The sequence below is a fragment of the Erpetoichthys calabaricus genome, chromosome 13 (assembly GCF_900747795.2).
Source record: "Erpetoichthys calabaricus chromosome 13, fErpCal1.3, whole genome shotgun sequence".
In the NCBI taxonomy this organism is placed as follows: domain Eukaryota; kingdom Metazoa; phylum Chordata; class Cladistia; order Polypteriformes; family Polypteridae; genus Erpetoichthys; species Erpetoichthys calabaricus.
Genome location: NC_041406.2, coordinates 55,160,481 through 55,172,921, shown reverse-complemented (window position 1 = coordinate 55,172,921; position 12,441 = coordinate 55,160,481). Strand labels below are relative to the sequence as shown.

The 12,441-nt window shown below is 36.1% G+C and overlaps 1 protein-coding gene across 1 annotated transcript in view; it reads left to right on the top strand.

The window, feature by feature from the left end:
• Positions 1–12,441, top strand: part of LOC114663749 (dynein axonemal heavy chain 11) — a 341,140-nt gene that overhangs the window by 77,517 nt on the left and 251,182 nt on the right. Inside the window, 5 exon segments of the mRNA XM_051936024.1 lie at positions 2,508–2,840; positions 3,152–3,406; positions 9,587–9,756; positions 10,744–10,966; positions 11,420–11,536. Of these exon segments, the coding sequence (XP_051791984.1) occupies positions 2,508–2,840; positions 3,152–3,406; positions 9,587–9,756; positions 10,744–10,966; positions 11,420–11,536 (1,098 nt within the window).

Here is a 12,441-nt window from a genome sequence, read left to right as displayed (position 1 = left end):
GCCATCCATTACAGTATATTGTGAAAAAAGAGATTCCGTTATGACCATTATGCGTTGAATTTCGAAATGAAACCTGCCTAACTTTTGTAAGTAAGCTGTAAGGAATCAGCCTGCCAAATTTCAGCCTTCCACCTACACGGGAAGTTGCAGAATTAGTGATGAGTCAGTCAGTTAGTCAGTCAGTCAGTGAGGGCTTTGCCTTTTATTAATTAGTATAGATATATGTGTATATATGTATATATGTGTATATGTATATTCATGGCATTTGTAGTCTGAGTCACAATCTGATTGTATGGGTGGTTACCTACCAGTTAACGCTTGTGGTTGGTCAGCAAGTCGGCTAACATCTGCCACGGTACCCTCTTTCAGTTGCGAGAAGCAGATCATAGAATGGTTGAAAATAGTTTTACTGTCAAATAATGCAAAGAGTACGCGACACGTGTTTCGCCCTAATTCTGGGCTCATCAGGCGTACACACTCACTGCACTCCCTCTCGGGAATCGAACCTCGGATGTCAGCGCTAGAGGCAAAGCCCTTAACTTTGCACCACGGCGTGTCGTTCGTTCATTTGACAGCATGTAGATCGGGGTAATTACATTCATGGCATTTGTAGTCAAATATATATATATATATATATATATATATATATATATATATATATATACACACACATAAATACATATATATACATTATATACATTATATAATGTGTGTATATGAATCACGTATCATAAAGTAGTTTTTATTCCTGAGCTTTCAGCCCCTACCAGGGACCTTCATCAGAGGATAATGCTTAGACTTGCAAGAATCAAAGGCAATATATAGCAAAGCATTACATGGGGGGGGAGGGATGGTGGTGGTTATTGGTTGTAAAGATTTTATTTATTATGAATATGTTCTTCTTATAAAGAAAGATTTATTATAATCATGGTAATCAAAATCTCCTTGGAGAAATTAGGTAGGACTTTTATAGATAGATAGATAGATAGATAGATAGATACTTTATTAATTCTAATGGGAAATTCACATTCTTCAGCAGCAGCATACTGATACAATAAATAATATTAAATTAAAGAATGATAATAATGCAGGTGAAAAACAGACAATAACTATGTATAATGTTAAATGTTAACGTTTACCCCCCGGGTGGAATTAAAGAGTCGCATAGTTTGGGGGAGGAACGATCTCCTCAATCTGTCAGTGGAGCAGGACAGTGACAGCAGTCTGTCGCTGAAGCTGCTCTTCTGTCTGGAGATGATACTATTAAGTGGATGCAGTGGATTCTCCATAATTGATAGGAGCCTGCTGAGCGCCCGTCGCTCTGCCACAGATGTTAAACTGTCCAGCTCCATGCCAACAATAGAGCTTGCCTTCCTCACCAGTTTGTCCAGGCGTGATGCGTCTTTCCTCTTAATGTTGCCTCCCCAGCACACCACTGCGTAGAAGAGGGCGCTCGCCACAACTGTCTGATAGAACATCTGCAGCATCTTATTGCAGATGTTGAAGGACGCCAGCCTTCTAAGGTAGTATAACCGGCTCTGTCCTTTCTTGCACAGCGCATCAGTATTGGCAGTCCAGTCTAATTTATCATCCAGCTGCACTCCCAGATATTTATAGGTCTGCACCATCTGCACACAGTCACCTTTGATGATCACTGGGTCTATGAGGGGTCTGGGCCTCCTAAATCCACCACCAGCTCCTTGGTTTTGCTGGTGTTCAGGTGTAGGTGGTTTGAGTCGCACCGTTTAACAAAGTCATTGATTAGGTCCCTATACTCCTTCTCCAGCCCATTCCTGATGTAGCCCACGATAGCAGTGTCATCAGCGAACTTTTGCACATGGCAGGACTCGAGTTGTATTGGAAGTCTGATGTATATAGGCTGAACAGGACCGGAGAAAGTACAGTGCCCTGTGGCGCTCCTGTGTTGCTGACCACAATGTCAGACGTGCAGTTTTATGGTGCAAGTCTGAGATGTGATTTTTTTTTTTTTTTTTTTTTTTTTAAACTCATATTTAACAATTGAAATGTTCTTTTGTTTAGTATCTTAAAGAATTTCGACAATTCACGGCTTAGTCTTGTTTGGTGAAGTAGTTGCTAAATTTTCTTTATCTCCTTCACACAGTTTACAAGAGGGCCTTCAATTACACAGCTAGTTTCTTCTTGAGTGCCCTGTCATTGTGTGAAGTAGTGCCAAGTCATTGTTATCGATACATGTTTTTCAAGTCATTGTGATTGGTACCTTTTTATAATTATGAATGGATTCATTAAGTCCCCAATCAACCATCTGTTTTCAGAATTAAATAGTTTTCCTTCATTTTTATGTTTTTTGTTTCCAATTTTTTGTTTATAAATTGAGTACAATAAGAAGTATCAGCTACTAGTTTTCAGCCAATTAGTAATGAATGGGCCTAGTAATATCTGGTGCCTGAAAGTTTTAAAGTAATGGCTTAAGAGCAAAATGTACATATTCTGGTAATGTTTTTTCTTATTAACTGTCCTCTTCACAGGAGAACCTCAATCTTTTCAAAGCAGATTCTCTGTCTGAATCGTGGAAGGCTTATTTGGAGTTTATGGATGAAATGGTCGTTGATGGCTTTTTCAGTGCCATTTTGTGCTCTTTGGATTTCTTTATTGAAAATACAGATGATTTCTTGAGACTTTCCCCACTCTTTGAAGCTCAGATGAGCCTGAATGCACCTGAAATCATATTCAAGCCCTCACTTGATAAGGAGGCTGGTGATGGATTTTATGATGTGATTGAAGAATTGTTGAGTGATATTTATAAAATGTCAGCTCAAATGGAGAGATTAGCAGACCATTTGGGAGTGAGCACCTACCAGGTTGGAACAATTAAAAATTTCATTTATTGAAGTAAATTAAGGTTTTTTTTTTTTGTTTTTTTTTGTAGAATTTAACAAATAAGCTTGTATAAGCATTTACAATATTGCTGCTGTTGGTTCGAATGATGGTATTATATCTTGTCAGAAAAATATCTGAATTCAGATTGCTGTTTCTCAGGGTTGCAATTCTTCAGTAAATTAGTAGTTGACTCATAAACATTGTATAAACATACAACTACCTTATTAGGTTATTTATTTTTACAAGTGATGGCAGTATAAACTGACAATGCAATATTTTGACTCTTGCACAGCATGACATGGACAGTATGTTGGATCTGCAAGACTTACGTCAAGAAATCCTGGATAGAGTGACCAGTGTCATAAATAAAGCCAAAGAATGTAAAAGTTCATTTGACATATATGCTTACCTTTGGGTGGATGATAGAGCTGAGTTTATGAAGCAGTTTCTTCTATATGGTCATGTTTTAACCACAGAGGAGATAGAAGCTGCAGGAGAAGAGGTCTTACCAGAGAACCCTCCCAGCATTGAACAGTTTAAAGAACAGGTGAGTTTTCAGGTTTTTTTGTCTGATTAAGTGGGACAGGAAAACTATTTGGTTATAACCAAAGTGAAATTTAACTAAACAAAGAATAATGTGGAAGAAACATTCTAATTCTGAAGCTAAGCTGGTAAATTTAAAATTGTTTCCAACTAATTCATATTTGTTTCTTTTATATGAAAGCAGAATGTTGAAAACTGAAGAAAGTCAGAAATAATTTCTTTTTACAGCTGGGAATAACACAGGGTGGCATACTTAAGAGTGCCATGCAGTGTCTATTACCATTGTTTTAGTGTTTGAGGTTATTAAAAACCATGACCAAAAAAAAAACAAAAAAACTGAAGTTACTTAACCCCCAACACACTCAAACCTGAAACCCATTATTTCATTCTGCTTCATTATTACAATACAATACGATACAATTTATTTTTGTATAGCCCAAAATCACACAAGTGTCGCAATGGGCTTTAACAGGCAGTGCTTCTTGACAGCCACCCAGCCTTGACTCTCTAAGAAGACGAGGAAAAACTCCCAAAAATAAAAAAACCTTGTAGGGATAAAATGGAAGAAACCTTGGGAAATGCAGTTCAAAGAGAGACCCCTTTCCAGGTAGGTTGGGCTTGCAGTGGGTGTCAAAAAGAAGGGGGTCAATACAATACAATACACAGAACAGAACAAATCCTCAATACAGTATAAAAATAAAAAATGTAGAAGTACGGAGCAGAATTTAACAGTAGATCCATCCATCCATTTTCTAACACGCTGAATCCGAACACAGGGTCACGGGGGTCTGCTGGAGCCAATCCCAGCCAACACAGGGCACAAGGCAGGGAACCAATCCTGGGCAGGGTGCCAACCCACCGCAGTTAACAGTAGATGATATTACATAATATGATTTGGATTTGTCCTAGAGACCTCATCCATCAAGCTGCCTCCCCCATTTGGCCATTCCACGGCTGAAACAGCGCTGGGCCAGCCAATCCAATGAAAGGACCCCTCTTTTCCATGATTCCTGCGATCCTCCATCAGGGATGACTTTACCTTAGGCAGGCAAAACATCTTGGCAAGTTGGCCATGGCACCAAGTGCCACATTTGAGTACCGAGAAGAGAAACAGAATAGGTGAGGGTTAGTATCCAATTATAACTATCATGTTACTTATGTTTTAGTGCTAATGACTAACAACAGAGATGCAGTATATACAGTTAATCAGCAGCTCTAAACAGGATATGCTAAACTGAAGTAGTGAGTCTTCAGCCGGGATTTAAAAGCAGAGACCGAAGGGGCATCTCTTATAGTAGCAGGCAGACCATTTCCACAGTTTAGGGGCTCTGTAACTAAAAGCTCGACCTCCCACTGTTATTTTATTAATCCTTGGAATCATAAGCAGACCAGCATCTTGAGATCTTAATGTGCGCTCTGGTTTGTAAGTGATAAGTTCAGACAAGTAAGCCGGACCTTGGCCATTTAATGCTTTATATGTTAAAAGGAGGATTTTGAAATCTACCCTAAACTTAACCGGGAGCCAGTGTAAGGATTTAAGAACTGGAGTTATGTGTTCGTATTTTCTTGTTCTTGTAATAATTCTTGCAGCCACATTTTGGATTAACTGGAGGCTGTATAAAGAACAGTTTGAACATCCAGTGAACACCGCATTGCAGTAGTCAATCCTACTAGAAATTAATGCATGAATTAATTTCTTAGAATCCTGTTTATTTAGAAAGCGCCTTAATTTCCTAACATTTTTAAGACGGAAGAAACTTGATTTGGACAACTTTGTAATATGCGCTTTAAATGACATGCTAGAATCAAAGATAAATCCTAGATTGCGGGCTGATTCAGTGAAATTAATGGGGATTCCAACTGAGTTAAATGATGACAAAATATTGTTGTTAATTGTTGGAGGGAATGATGCTGATCACATCTCTGTTTTATCTGTATTTAAAGACAAGTAGTTCTCATTCATCCACTCCTTTAATTTACTAACACAACTAATTAAAGACAACATTGGAGAAACTTCATTTGATCTAAATGAAAGGTATAACTGGGTGTCATCTGCATACAAGTGGAAATTAACATTGTTTCCTAATGAGAGATCCCAGAGGAAGCATGTAAAGTGAAAAGTGCTGAAAATCTGTTCTAGGTCCGAATTGGTGACCTGGGTGCCGGGGGACTAAATGTTGGCTTCTTAGACCCCCATCTTACTGTTACCCACTCACCCTGTGGCTGAATTGGTGCTGCTGACTTCGGCCTGGGACCTGGAGAGACTGAAGCCAAATCAGAAGTAGCCGAATTGTCTAAACAAACCGAGTCGATCCAATTTTCGGTTTGCCTAATTGCTATCATTTTCCTAACACGGTCCTCCAATTCGTATATTTTCACGACCAACTCTAAATTAACTCAACACTTTTGGCAAGTGAAGTGGTCTACACTGTCGGGCAGAAGACCTGAACTGTATATGCTGCAGGACACACAACATATAAAAGTGCCATCAACAGGCAGAGAGCAGATAGAACTTATGTTTAGTGTTGATGTCATCTTCTCTGTTTTTGTAGTAACTTTGATGCTTCAGTGCTTTCCGCATTCAGCTGAATCACTAAGAGACTATTGGCTTTAAGTTTCCACCACCCGCTGAGCGATCGACTTTGATTTCTCACTGCCCGCTTTACTTCAGTTGAACTTACTCGGGTGTTTGTGAAGGGCTACGTGCCCGTGGGAGACGCCGCTGCTCTGTGCTTCCGCTCGCTGCTCCTCTATGTGCTTATTAAGGTTAGGGTAATGCTCTTACTTAGAAAAGGTTATTTTTCATAGAAAAAATCTCCATTTTTTAAATAACACCATTATGTATACCTAATGTTTTTGCTTGAATTACTTACTTGTTACATTTACATAATTGTGAGAATCCTGGAATATAGATGAAAAGTATATACCCAAAAACACCATTTGCTTTTTCATAAAGTGTGTGGTTTAATTTATCATCATGAGTGTTTTATTTAATTGTCTTTTAAAACCTGCATATAACTTTGCAAGACAGACAGACAAACAGACCTTTGTTCTTAGGGAAAAAATTTGTAATGTGGTTTTGGGGGTGGATTTCCATTGGCTGAAAACTGAAATCTTGCTGTGGCACTACTGAATATACAATAACATATCAACTGAAAGTTATCCATTAGGATATTGCATATCTGAAGTTGACAAGTAACATTCTACAAGGACATGCAGTCTACAAACAAAGACAATGCCAGCATCTTCAGAAGAAACACCTCTTGTGACATAATACCTGTCAAAGATGACTTCAGCTCTGTTCCAACTGTTTCCCTTTGAATTCCAACTCCCTTTTTTGTGATTACATTTTTATTATCATTTAAATATGAAATGCAGAAATAGTAACTAAACTTTTGAGAAAAATTAAAACAAACAAAAAATGTGAACATCCCACCCATCGTTGTCAACCTCCCCCTTCCCAATCAACTCAGCCCCATAATTGCCTGAGGTACTCAGAAAGAGGAACACCACCCGCGATCAGACTCCATAGGGAAGATAGTGTAGATGACCTATTGATCCATGTTGTGGGAGTTTTAATAAAAGTAAGATATAGAAGGAATATTTCCAAAGATAAAACAAGCACAAAGTCGGGTGATTTCCAGCGAGAGGTAGTGTTTTTGCAACAGCTGTCCCTAATGAGAATTCCATTTGCTGGTGGACAGTAAACGAAAAATAAGGGATGTCTAACAGAAGGATTATTTGAGACACAAGAGATATATTAGTAGAAATAGTGAAGGACAGAAAGTTAGAAATCGCATACCAGAAAGCAGTCCCAGAACATATGCAAAATGTACCTGGTGCTTTCATCATACAAAAATTACAGATAGAAATGGATATTTATTTACAAATCAAATGATGTTGACAAAAAAAAAACATGAATTATTTTGTGTTCATACTGTCTGCAATGAAATAAAATTTGAGGAGAATTTATAACTTGCTTTTTTCTTTTTTTATTCACATTTTCCACACTGTCCCAACTTTTTCTGATTTGGGGCTGTAAGTACTACATAGGGCATAGGCCAAGAACCTTCCTGACAATGTGCAAAGTCCTAAAATCCTATTAAATAATGGGGCCAAATTTGAAACCTAACTTTAGTTTAATGGTAGAAAAGGGAAGAACAATGATGTCAGCTTGATTTAAAGTGCACAGCGATCTCCCATTGCCCTCTGAACTCTTACTGACTGCTGGGAATTGAAGCTCTCTCAGTGGCACTGCGACAGGTTCATCTCAATAATTGGCTTATTTAGTGATCAAGAGTATACAGCAATAGTGCACTCTATGAGCCTAAAGAGACTGTTTCTTTTTCTCTTTCACATTTTACGGCGCTCAGGAAATGACTCCAAAACTGATATGAACTGAGAACAAGATGCAGCTCACTTGTGATGTTCCCACACCTCCATTGTTTTCTCCCAAACACAGTAATGGGCACTGAGTCATTTTTAACGCTATAAGGTATTTTTAGGGTTATGGGTTGGGACTGGTTGCTCATCCATATTTTATTTTCATGTTTTTAGGGGGTACCATACCTCCCAGGACCCCCTGTATTTCACAAGTTGTGCACCAGCACAGGCTACTTTTAAGTGTGCCAATTCGTAAAAGGATCTTTTTCTGTGATAGGTAGAGAGTAGCTTAACTTGATCCATGGTATAACTTCATCTTATAAAAATGATCAGAAATTGTTTTATTTATTCAATATGATTCATGCACTATTGTGTAGCTGTCATTTAAAATTCTAATGCTGACCATGCTGTGACATAGTAACTCCATAATGTGAATCTAATGTACTTTGCATGTTATATGCCAGTATAAGTCTTCCTATGCATTTATTTCTATTATCATGAAGTGTTAAGCTTTAGAAAAGCTATAGTAATCACTATATGCCACCACTAATAATAGTAGGTTTTTGAAATAAAAATTCTGATGGGGCCACTCCAGAATTTTCCTATATTTGCCCAGACTTCTGTAACTTTAACATTAACTTCCATAACTAATAATATCTAGCCCTCTTTTGCTAATAACTAGTGAGACATGCAAATTCACATACCCTTCATACCAAACACTAGGATGCTGGAGCTTTTTCTGTTTCATGATAAAGGTTAAATGAGTAAAAAATACTATTTGATTAAATATATAAAATGTGATCAAATGTAAGAAAATAATTTAGAGGAGATAAATTTTCCAGACTTGTCAACTCTTCTGATGTTGAGTTTAATAGGTTAAGATCTGTATATGTGTGTTTTAACATAAACAATATGCATCAGCCATAATACAGATTTATTTTATCTATAGGAAAGTGTTTTTGATAGATAAATATTAAACTGAAAGTATATTAAGGGCACTATCTTAGTAGCTTAGAAGAGTCTTTCTTGACTTGTTATGCCTATGTTTTAATTTTATTTTGTAATATATTATTGCACTGAACAGTGCTGTGTATTGGATTTTCTGTATGCGTAAGTGCATGCTCTTTTGGGTGCAACCTTACTCATGCTTGGTAGATACAACCTCTGCTTGGTTTTGGGTTTATTGAACCATTTTAACCTGCAGTATTGCATTGTGTAGATTGAACTGCTCTTTGCTCTAGTCTGTTGTATGTGCACTCGCCAGTATAATTGTTGTTTAACATATTTTGTTTGTATTATTATCTCTGATCTACAACCCACTGATAATTTTGTTCTGATTCCTGCCCTGCTATGGATTATTTTTAACAAATGATAAAAAAAAAATTAAAAAAATAAATTGTGAATTCCATGAGGCATAATGATAGCTTTGCATTACAAAATATGGAATGACTATGACACAGTAGCTACAGGAAGACTTAATATATTTGAAAAGTAATATAATGTTACACTTTTAGTTCTTATGTATAAGTTATAACTGAGATGCATACAATGGTATTACCATCATTTTAAAATTTAAAAATAAGTATAAAATTATTCAATTAGAGGATGTATTAGTTTACTCTGACTCGCATCGATTTAAACTCAACCTCTGAATTTGTCTGGTAAATCAGTAAACAAAATACTGAAAGTGCAACAGAAAATATTCTGCATCTTTTTATTCAGATAATGTTTTTAAGTTTGTATGTTACTTGTTTAAATCTGGTTACAGTTTTCCAGTTTCATTATTTACTTTATTTTACAGATTGATATCTTTGAAAGCCTTTATGCACGAATCAGTAAACTTGGCGACACTAAAGTGTTTGACAATTGGTTTCGGGTTGACATCAGGCAGTTTAAAACAAGCCTTTTGAATACAATTAAAAAGTGGAGTTGGATGTTTAAAGAGCATCTTATGTCCTATGTTATTGACAGGTAAGTGTGGAACGAGAGAGCAGAACTTTGTTCACTGAAATGACAATTATCAATATTACACATTTATATGTTTTGACATTAAAGCCTAAGTTACTTCCTTTGACTATTCTCAGCCCTTGTATGGGTAGAAGTCAAGTAGTAGTTAGGATTTTTGTACCAAAGTCTTTCTAAGCATTTTTGTCATTTTATGAAACATTGGTACTACATCATTGCTGCATCACAGGTAAAGTATCATTAATAAAGGATGAGCTGGAACAACAGGCATAGCAGCTCTAGTTGAGCAAGTGTTTTGAAACCGTGATTTCATTATTCATTTGTTTGTAAACACCCTGAAATAATTAAATTTTAGTTTATACTCACATGAGTTTGATAGAGTTTAGCACTCCAAAATTGTCCTCAATGAGATTATTGGCCTGTCATCTGTAAAGTTTACATGTTCTTCCCATGTTTTCATGAATTTTCTCTGAGCACTCTGGTTTCCTCGCAAAACGCAAATATGTGTGTATTATGATACTGTCTCTAGGTTGTACTGTTGTAAGTAAATGTAGTTGTGTGTGGAAATGGGCCCTGTTTGGCCTTGCAAACCATTTAGTGCTCACTCCTGCCTTTCTGGGAAATGTCTGGGTTTCCCACAAAGATTAAATATGTTAAGAAAATTACTTGTATGGATGGTAAATGTAGTCAGATGCATTACACAGTTGCTGGCCATATTTATCTATGAGATTAAATTAGAACATTTCCACAATATTACTAGTATTCAGATCAAGACATAGTGATTATTTGGTAAATTAAGCCATAGTCATTGCTTCTAAAAAGATAATTACAGTATAGTGTTATTTTAAAAGAATATAACTATGTACAAAAGAGAGAGATTTTTGTCTGCTTTTCAGAATGAACTGAATTTTTTTTTTTTTTTGTAGGAAGCTACATTTGTCCACAGCTCCAAGCATTAGATATATAAAACCTGACACTGTCTTTTTTTTCTAGCCTTAAAGAACTAGAAGACTTTATTAAAGAAGCTGATGCTGTCCTTCTGACACCTGTAAAGGAGGGTGACTATAAAGCCCTTGTGAAAACAATGGGATATCTTCTGGCAGTAAAGGATCACCAAGCCAGTACAGATGATCTTTTTGAACCTCTGAAGCAAACTATATCTCTCCTACAAGCCTATGATCAAAACATGCCAGACCAGGTTTACATGCAAATGGAGGTAAAGTTTTCTGTGGGCTTTTACATTTATTTAGGTTTACTTTCCAATGAATATAAGAAGCTAAGTTATACCTTTAAATATTTTCATTGCTTATTTGAACATTTTGATTAATGTGATTTACTTTTTGGGCGCCTAGAGTATCTTATACTTCAGCAGATGTTTCTTATTCTTGAAATCAAACATACATTTCAGTTAGGACATTTCTTTCTTAATTGTTCCCATAAAGCTTTGGAGGACATATAGCCGGGTAATTTCTAAGAAAAAAACTGCATATATATTTTAAGCAATTTTGTCCATAATTGTAGCTTTCAATGAGGGGCCTGATCCATTCTGTTGTCACTTATACAATTTTGAGATTTTATTCCTTAAAGTTATTCATTCAGGAAAAGAATATCTGCTATTTTCTGCCAATGCCTGATTTTTACGGAATACATATTTTAATTTTAATTGTAGGAGTTGCCAGAAAAATGGAATAACACTAAGAAAATAGCCGTTTCAGTAAAACATGAAGTTGCACCTCTTCAAACTGCTGAAGTCTCACTGATTCGTAAAAAATGTGTAGCATTTGAAGTAAGATTTATTTTTCATATTATTTCTGAAAATGTGATGTTAATGTCTATTATTCTTTACTATAATTATGCAGAGTGGTCATTATTAACTATACCTAGTTTCCCAAATAATTGACCACTGTAAACCTATAAACCTATAAATCTATTCTTAATTTGTAGCAGCATCATATGTGAAAACAATGCCATTTCATCACTCCATTCTTTTTAGTTCCCCATTGGAGTATAGGGCATTCATGGCTTTATTGCTGGTTAGACCTCTAAGTTTTCACCAAGTTCTTCCTACTCATTGTTTCACGAAGTCCACTTTTATTGTATAACTATTCCTTGTGCTCTGCAGGTCTCTATCCAGTGCAGGGTTCGCAATGGCTTCATTAGATGCCATTTAAATTGTGGCGTATTCACCTCCACTTCCTTTGCCTTTTTTGTATTTGTATACACTCATTCAACTTCATAGGTCTTCATTTCATATTATATTATGCCATAAACATGTATAAAAAATTACATTTCCCTCTTGGGACAAATAAAGTACTATATCTATTGTTTGATTGATTGTAAGATTTGACTCAAACAGAACTTTATAAAGGTTTGAAACTGATGAATAATCTTCTTTTGATCCTTTTAAATCTCAGAACAATCGAGGAGAATTCTCTTCATACTGCTGTTAAATCGTATGCATGTTATAGTGCCTGTAGAGATTTTTTTTTCCAAAAGGAACATAATTGTAAAAATGATGTTTTTGCTTTTCTAATGGGATTTGTCACATTATTGCCAGCCACTCCTGAAACTGTTAGAATGCTTCCTAAGTTGACATACCAATCAATGATGTTCACTCTACTTCTGTCAAATTCCAATTTATTTTCCGTGATTAAGTTTATTCTGTTTTCTTTGGTTTTATTCCAATTGATA